General features: G+C 36.8%; 1 protein-coding gene across 1 annotated transcript in view; it reads right to left on the bottom strand.

The window, feature by feature from the left end:
- Positions 1 to 2,739: 2,739 nt before the first annotated feature.
- plppr2b (phospholipid phosphatase related 2b) overlaps positions 2,740 to 18,094 on the bottom strand; it is a 118,775-nt gene continuing 103,420 nt past the window's right edge. The window contains 5 exon segments of the mRNA XM_079629654.1: positions 2,740 to 4,062; positions 7,036 to 7,191; positions 8,639 to 8,815; positions 10,363 to 10,613; positions 10,926 to 11,046. Coding sequence (XP_079485780.1) covers positions 4,027 to 4,062; positions 7,036 to 7,191; positions 8,639 to 8,815; positions 10,363 to 10,613; positions 10,926 to 11,046 — 741 coding nt within the window. The 3' untranslated portion in view covers positions 2,740 to 4,026.

Below are 18,094 nucleotides of genomic sequence, written 5' to 3'. Positions count from 1 at the left end.
AGAGAAGGAGGGGGGAGACTAAAGTGAACCTATACTGCTTTTGGCATGAGTCACCCATTGGATATCATAAAATATAAAACAATGGTCAGGTGACAATGATAAGCTGGCCTGTAAACTACTGACAGATTATCTTCATGGGCGTTTATAGATATTGCATTTTTCTCTGTGTGTCAATCAGGGGTTGCCAGATATGTGCATTGATTACTGCAAATGATGTTGCTGTTATTGTCAACTAAGTAAACAGTCCTCTTTTATAGAAAAAAACAAAAAGTCAAAGTTCATGTATAGGGTCACAGAGAAGCTCAGACAACAAATAGATTCGTCCAAGTAATCTTATGCTAAATTGAACAAAACAAATGGCCGCAGAAAAACAGATGAACACACCGACAAGCATAAGTATGAGTCTACAGGCCTCAGGTGGGTTGATTCTTCCTTATATGGTATGAGAGCCACGCAAACACACAGTGAAAGAATGGGCTGTAGTTTAGGCAGCAGAGGTTTTGGATTACCCATAATCCCACTGGCCCACCCCCTCCTCTACCTTCCTTCTTCCTCCTCTTCATCTGATATACTCAGTGGCATGAGAGATAAAGAGATCAATTTTCAAGAGAAGGCTTGTTGCTACATGACCTCACACCAGATAAGCAGACAGCAAATGAGATTTCTAAACTCAGCTCGTGTTTGAACATTGCTCGGCTATGTGTTCTGCTTCATATAAAATGTGGCATCTGTAATCTTATCCATGAAAACCAAGCGTGCGTAGGGTGTGTTACTTGTAGATGATAATGAAGTGAAAAAGGTGGCTGGTCTAGCCATGCTATTGTCTCAGCTATTCTCAGCCTTATGCAGTTTACTGAGAAAGAGAGAATACTGAGATGACACGACACGACACATACTACACTCACCGCCGGCCACTTTATTAGGTACACCAGACAGTTGAACTGCTTGTTAATGCTGCAAATATCTAAGCCAATCATATGGCAGCAACTCAACGCATTTACGCATGTAGACTTTAAACGTGGCATGGTTGTTGGTGCCAGGCGGGCTGGTCTGATGGGATTTTCACACACAGCCATCTCTAGGGTTTACAGAGTCCGAAAAAGAGCAAATATCCAGAGAGCGGCAGTTCTGTGGGATAAAATGCCTTGTTGAAGCCAAAGGTCAGAGGTGAATGGACAGACTGGTTTGACTGGTTTGAGCTGATAAGACATTAATAAATCAATGGTTCAGGCTGCTGGTGGTGTAATTGTGTAAATATTTTCTTGGCACATTTTGGGCCCCTAAGTAATTGTGCATTGTTTAAATACCACAGCCTACCTGAGTATTGTTGCTGACCATGTCCATCCCTTTATGACCACAGTGTGCCCATCTTCTGATGGCTACTTCCAGCAGGATAACACACCATGCCACAAAGCTCAAATCATCTCAAACTGGTTTCTTGAACATGAAAGTGAGTTATCAACTCAAACCCAGACAGCAACATATATGTTGGCCCAGATCCGGGCCAGGTGGATCCCACATGTACCAGATGTGGGCCGAATCTGGGCCGACAATATCTTGATGTCTGGGAATGGCCTCCACAGTCACCAGATTTCAATCCAATAGAGCATCTTTGGGATGTGGTGGAACTGGAGCTTCGCATCAGCCGACAAATCTGCAGCAACTCCGAGATGCTATCGTCAATATGGACCAAAATCTCTGAGGAATGTTTCCAGCACCCTTGTTGAATCTATGCAGTTCTGAAATGGGGTCTAACCTGATATTACCAAGGTGTACACAATAAAGTAGGAGGTGTGTGTGTATATGTGTGTGTGTGTGTGTTTTATTTAGCAAGGAAGGGACTAAGTAATTTCTATTTCAAACCAATCATTTACTAACCCTCATGTTGTTCCAAACCTGTATGAATTTCTTTCTTCTGCTAAACACAAAAGAGGATATTTAAAAAAATACTATGGAAGTCAACGGGGCCCATTAACTGTTACCAACATTTGTGCTCTGCTCTCCTCTAGGTTCTTAATGGATGCAGTAGCGGTGCGTGACCAAGTAATCAGTGTAGCTTGCAGCGCCCTCTGACGGTGAAAATAATCACTACACGACTGCTCTAATAAGCAGGCCACAATTTTTTTAGTTTGTGAAGGGTAGGCTACTTAAAGGCTTTCAAAGTCATAGTTAAATTATCATAAGTCATAATTTAATAATTGAGTGATAATCAATAAATTGTTCGTCAGTAGGCTAGTTGATGGTGCTTAAAAAAAAAAAAAACCTTCTTAAAAGTGAAATGATTTCTGTAAATCCAGTGATCAAATGATGTGAGGCTCTCGGTTTTCAGTGATCGGCTCATGACTAGTCGTTGGTCTATGTGTGCATTTCCACAAACCTGGAAGACCTTCTGATGCTTTTTTAGAAAGGAGCATTTAAAAAGATGAAAAGGGAGAATCAACAAATTCTGAATAATTTATTACCATTTTGCGAATAATATGTAATCAATCAAAAGTAACTGTACGAGTATTTTAAAATGAAATATTATACTAATAACAAGTTCATTTTCCAGATTAAGTAATCCAGATTATGTAATCAGTTATTACCAGCACACTGTATACCAGGGGGCAATCTGCAATTAAAACTTCAAGCCATTTCCTTTTAATTAAATGTTTAATTAACAGTCAGTTGATCTGTTTCGCAAGAATCATCTGTCTTCATATTGAACAATTTTCTTTCTTTTTTTTTTTTTTACAAAATGAAAGGGGTAGCTATACCTGAACAGTCACATTCAAGCACCATGTTAAATACAGAGGTTTATCTCACTTTCTTCAGTGGACATACTGTGTAGAAAAATGCTGGCTTACAAAATAGCCAATAACATCAATAGACAAAATGTCTGATAACAATTCCCTCTGTTCAGTTTCACAATGTCAGTTTTCACAATCTCTCTTTCTCTCGAAAAAAAAAATCACAAATGTGTGTTTCACAAAAGTCTCTTGAACATGTGATCAGTAAATTCTAAACTAAAGACTAAAGTTGTTCATTAGCAATTTGTATGTAAAATGCCAAAAATGATGTGAAAAATACAGTTATTTACAAAAATGATATAACCTTATGGTGAGACACGGACAGTCGGCAGATGTTGCCCAATAACCTTAGGATGAAACCTGAGGTAATTCCTTAGTCTCGGTATTTTTGGTTCTGGATTATATCACTAAATTGACTTAACACGTCAATAATTCTAACAGGAGATTTCCGAGGGAAAAACATTCACATTTTATACAATGTAAGATATAAAACATTTGCTACATCCTATACACATTTGTCTCCTTTACATCCCATCTTATAGATTATATATTATAGTCTTGAAAACTGTCTCTGTCTGTACAACTATAGTTTTGACTCATATGACCCATATTCTTTTTCATGGATACTTAACCGAAATACTTAGCCATAAAAATAGTTCTAATAATCTATTTATTATCTTTCAAATACATTTACTAGTAGATTGCTACATCATACCAATCTATATTTCCAAAAATAGAATCGTTTGTTTCCACTTTTCACTCTTAAATATCAGTAAAAGTGTAACGTTTAAATCTTAAATTTCACAGTTGATATTCAGTTTCTGTATGGCTGTTAGATGAGAAAATCTTCTTAGAGTGTACATAAAATGTTCATATGTCAACATCGGCCATTAATAATCTGCAAAATTACAGAAGTGGGAGATTATTATCAGTTCAAACACTTTCCTTTAAAAATAAACACCCAAAAGACAAGAGACTGAAAACGAAAGGATTCAGATAAACGAGACGCTCTCATTAAAAAAAACCATATTCCCGATTGAAATGTGTGGATATTGCTGTGGTATTGTCTCTGTCAGTTCAGGAGCCTCTAGACCTGAGTGGAGTATGATCTTGTGAGAGAGGGTCTAGGGCGGGCGTAGGTGGAATATTCTGAAGGCATGTCTAGACTGCGCTGGAGATGGAGCGACGTGAGTGGATCAGGACATCGGGAGGGGCGGGGACCAAGTATGGCTGATGGTCATGTGATGCCTGTGTATAAAACCCCTGGAACCTGCTGAGCATAGAAAAACAAAGCGTTTCTGAAGAGTGTGAGAGGGAGAGAACAGGGTTAAGGTAACATAACAGCTTACAATCTGCTCAACACAAGGTGACTGATATCTTGTGGAGCATCTAAAGCATACGATGCCTTAAAATACTGGAATAGAGCTAAACTTTGAAACCATCAACCACAGTGTACCAAATTCCCCTTCATAATAACCCAAAAAAATCTGTATGCCTGGATACCACTCTAAATAAAAAAATGGTCATTTGGATTATGGGTAAAAATAAATAAAAAAATGGGTCAAAACAAAAGGTTTGATTCTTTTGACCCAGCTGGGTTAGGATAAATGTCTATTTATGAAATAAACATTGCTGAATAAATATTGAATAGCTTACGTTTTTTTTTCAAACTGCATGAAAAACAACTAAAATTTTATTCAGCAGGCAATGCTCAGCCTGGGAAAAGGTGAGCTGGCACCCAAAATTAAATTCTGACAATATTGTGAACTCATGAGTGTGAACAAACCATATAGTTTTGGTGCAATTTGTTGTGATTCTGAGATAGACTGTTCACATGCTTAATACCGGTAATATGAAAACAAACTACTTTTGAGGAAACTTTATGAGGAAAATGTTTTCAGGGCATGGAAAATTCACGTTTTGTTGTATTTCAAATGAAAATTTGGAATTGAATTCAAATAAAACAGAAAATTGTATGAATGTAGGTTTATTTCCTTTTTTTATTTATAGAATGTTTTTGAAAATTTTTGTTTAACAAATTAAAAATAAATCAATTGACAGATTTAACTTAACTTAGTACATTGAACTTAAATATACTATGTGTAATAACTGCAAAGTAATTGATATTACAAAACAGTTTTAAGTTAAATTAACTCGAATTCTTAAGTTACCATTACTTAATTATTTTAGGGCAAACAGATTGCTCCAATTTTTTAAGTAGATTCAACTTGTCTGGGCTAACAGTGAACAGTATAACAATGAAAACAAGAATAGCAGGAAAATTCAGTCAGTGGCGGAGAAAGAGTAAAGTAGATTTGAAGTAAATATACCAGTGGACTATAACCTACACAAAAATTCAAATACTCAGAATTAACATAATATCCGTTTTCTTTCAAATCAATATATTCAAACAATGTAAGTTTATAAGACAGTAAAACTATGTGAAAAAAGTATTTAATGGCAACTCAATCAAAAGAGTAAACACAACTACAAGCCAAGTGTACTTCATTATACTTTTAAGTATATCTCGATCAAAGGATTGAGTACAAGTATAGGCCAAATAGTACCATACAGACCTAAATATTATTATATTTATACTTCTGTCAGTATAAGTCAAATATAACTAAGTGCAATTTTAAGTACATTTCTGAGAAGTACATAAAAAGTATACTGAAAGTATACTTTCTTATTTTAGTTTTAAAAAGGGATACTATATCACATTTGAATAAACTTTTTTTTCATAAAGAAAGAAACACACAGACCGAAGCTTTGTAATAAACACTTTGAAGTGAGAATAATCTGTGTATTAGGCTATAGCGTATCGATAGGATTAAACTGTTTTTAAAGTGCCCCTATTATGCTATTTTAAACATTCCTAATTTTGTTTTAGATGTCTCCTACAACAGGTTTAAGTTGGTTTGAGTTGATGTGCTGGAAGCACGATTTATTGAGTTGTTTAATAAATACATTTGAAAAGAATTCACACTGCCCTGATTTCTTTTTCCTTTATCCTTGAACCTTATTACAGTCGGTATTACCGTATCAATTCCAGTGCGAGTCCTCATCCTTTGGAAGTGCATGCAAAGTGGATTCGCAGCGCAGAAAACCGTGTCTTCTCAACACAATGACAACACATGCTACAACATGTTGCTTCTCAGCTAAAACTACAGTGTTTGAGAGTCAAAGTAGAGGCTGTTAGTGGGCAGCCAATTAAGACCATAGGCTGGCATTATGCAAATTTGTTACAAACCTACATTGATATGTTACAGAACTGAGACCGGACTTTGGTCTGCATCTCAGGCTCTATCCTTTTAAATGTGGACATCACAAATTGCTACATGGTTACCACTTGAAAAGCTTTACCTACGATAAACATAAAAAATCGGACAGATTCTGGCTCATATGGTCTCCCCTTTGGGAATATATAAAGGAACTCCCTTAACAGGCATACCGGACCGCTTCTAATTTATGCTCATTTTCTTTGACTTCCTATCCAAAGGATGCTTTAAGTCAGTGTGACCTTGTTTATCTGTGGTTGTTATTATTTTTATTTTTATTTCTTTCACTTATTCCTGTCTTTTATGTTTTGTACACCCTGTAACACTATTATAACTTTATGTTGTGATACTGTAAATGTTAATTTTCTACTGTGGGCAAACAATAAAATAAAAAATAAAAAAAAGAACTGAGACTGGAATTGCTGATGACTTGTTTTGGCAGTTCAGAATCGATTCTGTGTTTTAGAGACAATCGTCCACTTTCACAAACAGCTATATTTCATACTGCATGAAAGGTAATATTTGAAAAAGCATAATAGGGGCACTTTAATCACTCTCAAGTCCCGGTCATCAGTCACCGGTCACTGTTCGAGTCAGACTGCTCGCTCTCGGCTCCGATTAGTTTCCTTCTACTCTCATGAGCGGCACGAACATGGATAGGCAAAGTTAAACTTGAACTGTTTGAACTTGCGTGATTTGCTCGTTCACGCTTGTAGTCCAAAACCTGTTCGGTTACTGATTATTATGAATGATTATTAACCAAAATAGGGTCAAATCAACCCAGCTTCTTTACAAGTCTCAATCCAGTGTTGGATCCAATTATTCACGGCTATTTTAAAACCACAAGTATGTGGATAGCAGACCTGATTCAGTGGAAGAATAGGCACATTATTATACAGTACAGTTAGCACACTTCCCCTCCCAACTCCCAATCCTGGTGTCCAATGCACCCACCCGTCACCCCTTACCTGAGGGCCACTTAACTTTTCGAGTGGACTCTCTACGCAGGGCATGGCCACCATGGGCATGTTGAGCGAGGGCTCCAGGCGCTGAGGGTGCACGGGGGGCGGTAAGGGGGGCAGATAAATCTGGGTCTGCTTGAAGTTATTGATCACACATGAGACCTAGAGGAGACCCAAGAGGGGAGGTTAATAATGGCAACAAAAATGTGCAAGGTATTTACTGTATGACAATGCAGGATTAAGGCTTTATGCCCAGAGCATGTTTGTGATTGTACTAAGAGGATGAAGGATGCAGTGTAAAGCCAGAGGATTAGCTGCAGACTTGCTAAACATCTGAGCACTCGTATTAGCTGTTAAACAGGTCTGTGCTCAGAGTAATGACCCGTTTCACCCTCTGGCATGGCGTGAGACTTTAGATGTATTCCAATTCACACACTATTCATCCTAAATAGTTTGCAAGGATGTGTGAAATTTAGATCTTAGTTGGTTGAAAATAGTATTATTTCAGGGAGGATTTTTTGGCATTCTTTTTGAACTAATATTGTTCATAAGCCCTTACCAAAGTGGTAAGGTTTGTGATGAATTTACAAATTATCCATGTAACAACGGTACCGTTTATTATGCAAATTCTAGCTATTCATTGATGTTGCATAGATGTAATGTAGTACAATGACTTACTATCTTATTGCATGCTCAAAACTATTATAGTAAGATAAGATTTAGGTAAGATCAGTTCATGTTTTTGACAGAAGTCTCTTACACTCACCAAGGCTGTATTTATTTGATCAAAACAGTAAAAACAGTAATATTGTGAAATATTATCACAATTTAAAATAACTGTTTTCTATTTTAATACATTTCAAAAATGTAATTTATTCCTGTGATGGCGAAGACACATTTTCAGCATCAGTCTTCAGTGTCACATGATCCTTTAGAATTCATTCTGCTGATTTGCTGTTTAAGAAACATTACATTTATTATCAATGCTGAAAACAGTTGTGCTGCTTAATGTTTTTATAGAAACTGCATTCAAAGATTCTTTGATCAATAGAAAGTTTAAAAGAACAGTATTGATTTGAAATAGAAATCTTTTGTAACATAATAAATATTACTGTCACTTTTGATCAATTAATGCATCATTTAATGCATCTTTAAAAAATAAATCTTACTGACCCCAAACTTTTGAATGAGTGCATACTTTTTTGAATGGGGATGAATTCTTTATCTATTCTGATCTCACGTAAATGCCTCTCTATAGCACGCAGTGTGTTTATCGTGCAATTTATATGCGAAAATTAGTTTTTACGTGCATATGATACGCAGTGTTCACGTGCATTTGATACGCACTTCATTGCGTGTAATACACACGCACCCCACACCACTAATTCTACCCAAACGTATAATACACACACACCCCACACCACTACTAAACCTACCCTAACCAACCCATGTGTATCCTATGCAAAATTTTCGCATAAAAATGACACGATAAACACACTGCGTGCTATAGAGTGTGCTATATTTAGTGTGATCGGGTTGGAAGAATACATTGAACAGTCTGGCTGCGCTGTACTGTATGTTCTGGTCTCCAAGGTTGTCAGATTCTCACCAGAAAAGCAGCGATAGCTCCTCCAGTGAGATATCCAGCGAGAACATCAGACCAGTGGTTGCGGTACTCAGCTACACGCACGATGCCCACCAGAACAGCCAATGACACGAGAGTCAGACAGAGAGTGGGTTTGGTCAGCCTCGTGCCTTTAGTCTTCCATACCAGAGTTACATACATCTGCAGACAACACAAAAATACACATTGGTATGCATTGCATAAACACACATATTTCACGACAATTCGCTCAGCTGTATACAATACAATGTAATGCAACATTTGTTGTAGGGTGCTTCTCACAGCACCTCAAACATAGATTTATCTATGCATACTCTTGTCTAATCATTTGCCAAAACTTTGCACATTCTATCCTTTTATTTGTGTTAGATGTGTTTTTACTTCTAAACTCTGCCTGAAGACCAACAGCAGCATCTCTGTCTTCTCTTCACTGTTGCTGGAGTTTATTGTGTGCTGCTCAATGGAGCTTCTGTTTCTCAAACTATGACTCTGATGTCTGGACTGTTCACTTTTCTCTGTGCTGGTTACAATACATTGAGTAGTCTACGGAATAGACGTCATCCCTTAAAAGATCTACACACTAATGGGGCTAATAGGTTTCTATTCAAACTTGTTTGTTTTGACTCTTTTTAAACTCAAAATTTGACTTGAAACTTGAAAGTATACACCGACTTACAAGAAATACAAGTGTAGTTCAGTGCAAAAGTGCAAAAGACACTGCACCACTTCCGTCTCCACACTTCATTAAAGCTGCATAATCATTCTCAAGTGTGCTAATAATAGGAAAAAGATATTGAGTACCAAATCAACACATTATGATAATTTCTTAAGGATTATATAACACAGGCTTTCCTTTGTACGGTACACTGGATTAATGGCTGCTGAAAATTAATGGCTTTGCTATATTACAGCATAGCATAATTCCTTTTAAAATATCTAAAAATAGAAAATAGTTATTTCAAACAGTAATAATCATTTACAATATCACTACTTTGTACTGTATATTGATTAAATGCTACATTTCTTTAGCATTTTATAGGAATTTCTTTCAGAAACATAAAAATCTTAAGAAATTATATTTTAATTTGGGGTTTGCATCACAGCAAAAACAACCTTTAAAATAGATTTTTTAAATGATCTAAAAACATAAGACAGTTATTTTAAATATTACAGATTATATACTATATTATAATTTTTTTTAAATTATATATTGATTAATTAAATGCTACATTGATGAATAGAATTATGAATTTCTTTCAAAAACAAAAACATTCTTAAGAAACTATATTGGAAACTGGGGTTTGCCATCACAGCACAAAACCGTCATTTTAAAAATATCAAAAAATATAAAACAGTTATTTTAAACATTTGTAATTACTTTGTTTTATTTGTAGTTTGATTAATTAAATGGCACAATTCATTATTAGAAGTATGAAAAATTATAATATTTAAAAACAATTGACATTAATAATTATTTACTCTATATTATGTTTTTCATTCTATTATAATTAATTAAACACCACATTGGTGAATTATGAATTTCTTTAACAAGCAAAAATGTCTTAAGAAATGATATTGTAATATCGTAAACTGGGTTTTGCCACATATACAGTATATATAGCCTATATATATATATAAGCACTGCTGAAGGAGAGTCAGGGATGACAATGATTTCTACACATGCTGTGTCATGTTTGATGTATACTCACCACCGTATAGACAGCGGAGTACATACTCAGCGCCGCGTCCTTCGAGGGGAATGATTTGCGGGCCGAGGTGATGAGGTACGGGTTTCCGGTGCAGGCTCTCCGCTCTGTGATGTACTGCAGCGCTGAATGGCAGCCCAGTGCGGTGTAGTTTGGCCGGCATGTGGACAGGAAGTGAGGTGTCTGGTTTCCTGTCACTACCTGCCCTGCATTGGCAAAGATGGTGGTGGTAAAGAGGCCAAAAGAATACACACCTGAGAACAAGAGGAAGATGCAAAAATTAACGTTTCATCAACCACTTGATAATTATAAGATGATTTTAATATGCTGGCCATTTAGAGTTTGATATACACTTTAGTATGATATATACACAAATTTTGGAGGGAGTAAGATTAATGATGCTGAAAACTCAGTTTTGTAATCACAGGAGTAAATTACATTTCAAATATATTAGAATAGAAAAATGCCCAAAATGCCAGAAAAGAAGTTGTAACGTGGAAGGAAAAGTTTGATTTTATATTTGAATAAGAACCCAAGAAGCAAAGAAACCTGCAGGCATTGCTTACCAAGGAAGCGTACGATGCGTCTCAGCAGTGGGTTGAAAAAGCAGCAGTCAGCCGCTATAATGGTCTTCTCCTGTGTGGCCTCGGGTTTAGTGAAGAAGGATGCGAGTTCCCCCATCAGTATCTGCAGGAGACAGACGTGGGAATGAGATTTCTCAGGTGCAGAAAGCTTACAGAGAACAGCGCTTAGGGGGAACCACAATATTTATTTTCCTTAAACTGATTAAAATGATTGCCAAATGTACAAGGCAACATTTGTCACTGTCAAGACCGCTCGTGATCCAGTTCCAGAATTTACACGAGAACGATAGAATCTCATTTTCAATCCAATGAATGTATAAATGCTAAATGTAGGCTATATATATCATGTTCAATGTGCCGTAATGAGACTGCATTCATAAAACATGAGTCCTCACGATTGGAAAGCAACACTTACATGCTGACGAATAAAAGTGTCCATGATAAAGAAAATATTTAAACTCTGAAAAGTGTTCTTAGAAATATATAGGACTATATTTATGTCGGTGATAGACAATCTTGAATTTTTTAGTTTTGAAAACCATTTTCTAGAAAGGTTTACTTCTAGACCATACTAGACCATACTGCTTTATACAGTTTTGAAATGTAGGCTATTTAAAGTATATTTAAAATCATTTGTACAAATATCATGAATTATTCATTTTATACATAATATTTTTTTCTGCATGTTGGTTGCACCATCTGATTTGATATTTTAAGCCACCACCACCAAAAATAGCTAAATTACTTTTAATTCAGAAATGAAAAACATGTTCATCATATACGCAGTGTTTTCATAAGTCATTTTATGAATGTATTTTCAAGCAGAAAATACTTTTAAAAAGACACAATTAGTGTCTGAGTTAGTTACACTCGTGAAAAAGTTCGGTTGCCTCAAACATCAGACGTCAGGGTTCACACTGAGACACCATTTGAAGTGTTACTTAACCTAAAGTCTTTTAACTATTTAACCTCCATAGACATGAAGATCCAGGTCAGCATGTTGTAAAAGCGGTGCTTGTTATTATGCATTGTTGCCTGTGCTCAAATATCTCTTATCCGATGTCTAATGCTTAATTTTCACCAATGCCACTCCAACCCTCTCACAGAGCTGGGAAAATGGATATTATTCAGGGACATAAAAGCCTGAAATTTCAGAGTGACCTTCAAATGTTTCGTGATGTTCTATGAATGATGTTTTGTGGGGCGTATTGTGGCATTTTGAGGGCTCTTGTGTTACGGCTTAACAAAAAAATGTGAAAATAGACAGACAGAGGAAGAGAAAGTGAGAGAAAAAGAGAGAGAATGAATATTTCACTAACATCTTTGATATATCTGAGTGCACTGAAGCCGCAGTGTTGAAGCCGCAGTGAAATGGCAGCCATTATGCTTTCAAATCCTTAACACACATCATGATTATAACACATCTGCTCTGAAGAGTTTCAAAACTCTGGGAAAACTGACAAACACACAGATATAGAAAACGTTTGGAGTTCAATGAATGCCTCAGTGTCAAACATTAAAGGAGCTCAAAGCACTTCAGAGTTCACATTCGTGGAAACATTAGGTTGTTTTATATTGTGGTAATTTCTGCGTTATACTTCCGTAAAATAAAGCTGAGTAAAACATTTATTCAAAATGAATAAACGTTTCTGTCCATTTAAAGGAGAAGTTAATTCTGTAAATAGAATAATAATTCTGTTATTAATTCATCCTCACACATCACTCCAAACTCATATGATTTTGCTTTTCAATGGAACACATGCTTTATTTAAAAATTACAAAAAAAAGTATTTGTAAGCATATTGCGTATTGTGCTTGGAGTCAATTGTTTTATTTGTGATAATTTGTGACGCAATGAAACGCTCCAAATTGTGCGGACATCATTTTTGGTGATGGCTGTCATACACATAAATTATGAATACATGAAAAAATTGAAGAACCAAAGAATTATTAATAACTGATTAGTCAACGTACGCATTTTTTTCTGTGAGATTTTTGTTATATGCATTTTATTTAAAAAAGCTGCAAACCTGTAGCATTAAAAGTAATTTTAAATTATATATATTTTTCTCTCATATTTTGATGGTTTAACCAAACCTAATAAAATTGGCCACATTTGGCCACTACATGTAAGATTTGAAAGTGGTGATAAAGGGGAAACAAAATCTGTAACTTAAATCTTGGTCTGATTATCACAAATTATGACTTCAGAAGACTTAAAGGGATAGTTCACCCAAAAATGAAAATTCTGTCATCATTTACTCACCCTTAAGTTGTTTCAAACCTGTATGAGTTTCTTTCTTCTGTTGAACACAAAAGAAGATATTTTGAAGAATGTTGGTGACCAGACAGTTGATGGACCCCATTGACTTCCATAGTAGGAAAAAAATATACTATGGAAGTCAATGGGGTCCATCAACTGTCTGGTCACCAACATTTTTCAAAATATGTTATTTTGTGTTCAACAGAAGAAAGAAACTCATACAGGTTTGAAACAATTTAAGGGTGAGTAAATGATGACAGAATTTTCATTTTTGGGTGAACTATCCCTTTAATATAGCATCATATGGACAAACTTTATGGTACTTCAATTGAGATTTTCAGAACATTAGGAGACTTAAAAAAACAAAACACATTTATCACGTTTTTATGTGTTTAAAATTGCTAAAAAAAACCTAAAAAAAATAGGTTTACTTAATTTTAACCTATAAAGTTATGAAGTTAATATTCACCCTATCTATTTTCAAAATTTCTCTTATTGTGAAAATGTTATCCTTGCATACATTTAATTTGAATAAATGTCATAATGACCTTCTAGTGAAAATTACTTGTCTTTGGTGACGTAAACAATCATTTAGTCCGCTTAAACCCTGCAAGCTCACATTCATCTGCCTCCACTTTTGAGTTCATCGCCCAGATCTCGAAGTCCTTTTCTTTTATGATAATCCATTTAAATCGGATGAACAGTACATAATTTAATACGGGAGAAATTATCTGTTGCTTCTTCCTTTTCATCATGTCTCCTTTTTGTGTCAAATGGGTTTGGAACGAATGAGAGTGAGTAAATAATGATAAAACTTTCAACTTCATTTTCATTTCACTTTTCATCCTTTTAATTTATTGCTTGAACTGAAGCGGCAGAATTATTTTACAGTGACATTGTCAGTATCATTTAGCTGTGGTTTGCTGCATTTTGCTGTAGTTGACATAGATAACAAGAACGAAACTGATAAACCAGCAAGACGTTCTCAGTGCTGAGTACTAGCAGTAAACCCTAAAGGCAACATTCTCGATGCTCACTAAACAGACAAAGAGGGAGCTGTCAGTGTCATTTCGTATAAATTAAGACAAGGTTTAACTTGTCTTCTAGAAGCTGTAGCTAGAGAGGACAAAAAACACGGTCTTTAGAGCGGATTAATGGAAGCTGTTGAAGTGAAGTGCTTACATGTTTAATTGATGAAACAGCTCTGCTGACTCTGAAGACTTTGAGGGAAAGACAGAAGGAGGGGAACAAGGAGTTCAAAGCAAAAGAACATGGTGAGAAGCAGATCGATAAACCACCGAAAGAAACAGATCGATAAACCACTGAAAGAGGGAGAAATAAAAGAGGAAAGAGAGATGGTAGCTGAAGTGGCGGGCCTGTCTGTTTCCTAAGGAAATCATGTGAACATCGTCGACACAGACGTTTTGTGGCAGCTGGGAATGCTGTCAAATCCAAAGCTTCTAGCAGAAAAGTAGAGCACCAAAAAATGCAAGCACTTAGCGATGTTGAAAACCCTCTACTGTGGGTGTCAGACTGTCGGTCAAAAAATAAACCATAATAAAACAAACAAGCACTACCGAATGATCCAAACATTCTGGCAGAGGTGTCATGAAAACAAATACAATCGGATGAAGTACTGCAAATCATGTAATCAAATCAGAAACAATATTACAATATAAAACTATTGATGTGTAGTCATTGGCTATTTGTATAAATGTACATATCTACACTGATGAGCCAAAACTTTATGACCACCTGCCTAAAAGGCCGAAGCAAGGACTCCTGAAGGTGTCCTGTGTTTTTAGGCACAATGACATTAGCAGATACTTCAAGTCATGTAGGTTGCGAGGTGGAGCGGCCATGGATTGAACTTGTTGGTCCAGCACATCCTAAAGATGCTCAATTGGATTGAGATCTGGGAAATTTGGAGGCCAGGGCAACACTGTTAAATGCACCTTCCTGAACAATGTGTTTAGTGTGACACGGTGGCAGGCCCCTTTCACAAGGCAACACCATTGTCATGAAAGGGTGAACCTGATCTGTAACAATGTTTAGGTAGGTGGCACATGTCAAATTGATGTCCACATGAATGGCCGGACCCAGGGTTTCCCAGCAGAACATTGCCTAGAGCGTCACGCTCCCTCCACCGACTTGTCGTGGATCCACAGTGCATCCTGGTGCCATCACTTCACAGGTAAACAGTGATGTAAAAGAAAGTGGGACTCATCAGACCAGATGACCTTCTTCCACTGCTCCAAGGTCCAGTTCCAGGCCCATTAGAAAGCACTTTCAATGGTGGACAGGGGTCATAGGCTCATAGGCTACGCAGCCCCATACACAGCAGAGTGTGATGCAAAGTGTTTTGTGACACATTCCTTCTCTGACACATTCCTTCCATAACCATCATTACGTCACTTGTGCCACAGTAGACCTTATGTGTGACTCGGACCAGACGGGATAGCCTTTACTGTCCTCATGCATCGATGAGCCTTGGGCATCCAACACCCTGTCGCCGGTTTGTGGTTTGTCCCTCCTCAGACCACTGTTGGCAAATCCTCACCACTGCTGACCGAGAGAAACCCACAAGCCTCAGATATTTATTCCTGCCCATTCCTCCTGCATCCAATACATTGATTATGAGAACTTTCTTACAATCTAATTTTCCCAGACCTTAATATGTGGCCTTGTTAGGAGATGATATTCGCTTTACCTATGACTGGTCATAGATCACACCAACTCAACTACATCATTGACTCATTCACAATGCTACTTGGGAGTGGTTGGCCACCTCTATCGTACTGATATGTTTACCACAGTTATCTGACTACTGGATCTTTATTTTTAACATTATGGCTATACAGTTCTTCACATGGAATTTGGCGTTTCAATTTGCTTACGCTGATTATGATTAAGTTGAAATACCTGAAGTACCAGACTTCTGACTTCAATAGATGCATCTATCATTGATAACATCATGGTAGTTTTGTACTGACATCAAAATCTCTATGTGAAGGGATATAAATATAAAGGGATGGAATGACTGAAATATCTGAAACCCAACTGTTGCACAGTACTGTCTAAAGTAAGTAAGGTCAAAAAATGGGATGGCATTTTTACATCAGATGGGATGATCAGCAGTACTTGAACCACCATCTGTTATTTTACCCAAAAACTTGGCAAAAGGGTCTAAATACAAAATGAAGGTGCAGAATGCAGCCAGAAGATTTTTGAGCAAGGACTAAATTAACTTTAATTATGGTATTTGACAAAGGTCAAATTAAATGAGAAGCATTGTGAAAATACATCTTGCAGAAATTAAATTTCTCAGAGGATGCCTGAGCCAAAAAAAGCAGTCTGTAATTTGCTCTGTAATTTTTACTGAGGCTGTGTGAAGAAAAAGACAGACGTGCTTGATTAAGTCATAAAGCATGCCTGCCAAATTTACATAACCCTGTCTTGTCTGACACTGTACCTTCCTGAAAAGACCAGGGGCCAAGTGCATAAACACAGCCATAACTTTAACACTGTCTTAAGAACTAGCAGTTAGCCAACGAGCAATCAGTCTTAATTTTCAGATTCAAGTAGCTAGCTTATGTCTTAAAAAGTTATGACCAGTCTTAAAGAGAAAAACTTGTAAGACTATAGTCAAAGCTGTTTATGTAACCAGCTACAGCTTAATCAACATAAATGTCCATGCTGGTCAAAGCTGGTTATTGGTGCTGGTCTAGCAGTTAGACTTGGCTGGTGTAGCTGGTTGACCAAACAAATCTTGCTTGTTGCTTAAGGAACCTGGTGGGAACCCCAGCACATCAAGTCTTTTATGATGATGACCAAAATCAAAAACACCATATAGTTATGATTTAACATTTCTGCAGGATGGTGCCCCTGGAATAACCATGGTTTGTGGAGCTGGACCGTATCACACCACCAATACTGGACATTTCACCGGCAGTGCAAAGCCCCAGGCGTTGGCCCACTTCTCTTGTGCCAAACCAATTCTCTCGCTGGACTGGGTACTTATAATATACCGTACAGTCCATAGTGACATAGAACAATATTAATAATTCATTATACATTTCATGTGCCAGGGGCTTTTTGAAAAAGGAGCACGGTCATCGTTTCTAGAGAGAAGTGGGAAAAGAACAGAATTGCTACGATAAGATACTACTGTAATATATGAAAAGTAATAGTTCAACCAAAAGAAATAAAAATTCTGTCATCATTTATTCACCCTCACATCATTCCAAATAAAAATCTTTCTTCTTTTTTCTGTGGAACTCAAAAGCAGCTCATGACTCATCCACGGTCAAAGAACACTTTCATTTTTCTCACAATATACATTGAAGGGTCACCTCTTTTCTCACAGTGTCTAAAAAAGTTGGATCAAGGATCCTGTCTCTCTAAACTCTTCCTTTCCGAGAGCCTACTCTGCTGTGATTGGTCAGATGGTTCAGTCTGTTGTGATTGGACTACCGCTAAAAGCGCATATATCTGAATTTCAGCTCCGGAAGCTTCCTCAGTACTTGATACATAGTGATACTAATAGTAACGATGGAGTCAGTTTTACTGTATTCGAGCCCGAATCCTTGGAAAGTGCTTGCAAAGTGTTGCTTTCACAGCGCAAAAAAAGCATCTTCCCAACATGTCGACAACACAAACCAAACTCTTCCAGACCTCATCTTTAACTACAGTGTTTGAGGGCAGAGCAAACGTTGTTCGAGGGCAGCAAATAGGCTGGTGTTATGCAAATTTGTTACAAACCCCCATAGGTTAGTGCAGAGCCATTTTTCAAAGGCTCTGGGTTAGTGCAGGAAATCTGGAATTACTGACGACTTGTTTCAAAGATAATTTCTTTCTTTTGGGAGGCAAGAACTCCATTTATCGTGCA

Source organism: Phoxinus phoxinus (assembly GCF_949152265.1).
Source record: "Phoxinus phoxinus genome assembly, chromosome: 11".
NCBI lineage: Eukaryota > Metazoa > Chordata > Actinopteri > Cypriniformes > Leuciscidae > Phoxinus > Phoxinus phoxinus.
Note: the sequence above shows the minus strand (reverse complement) of the source record. Positions and strands in the feature narration are given on the sequence as shown.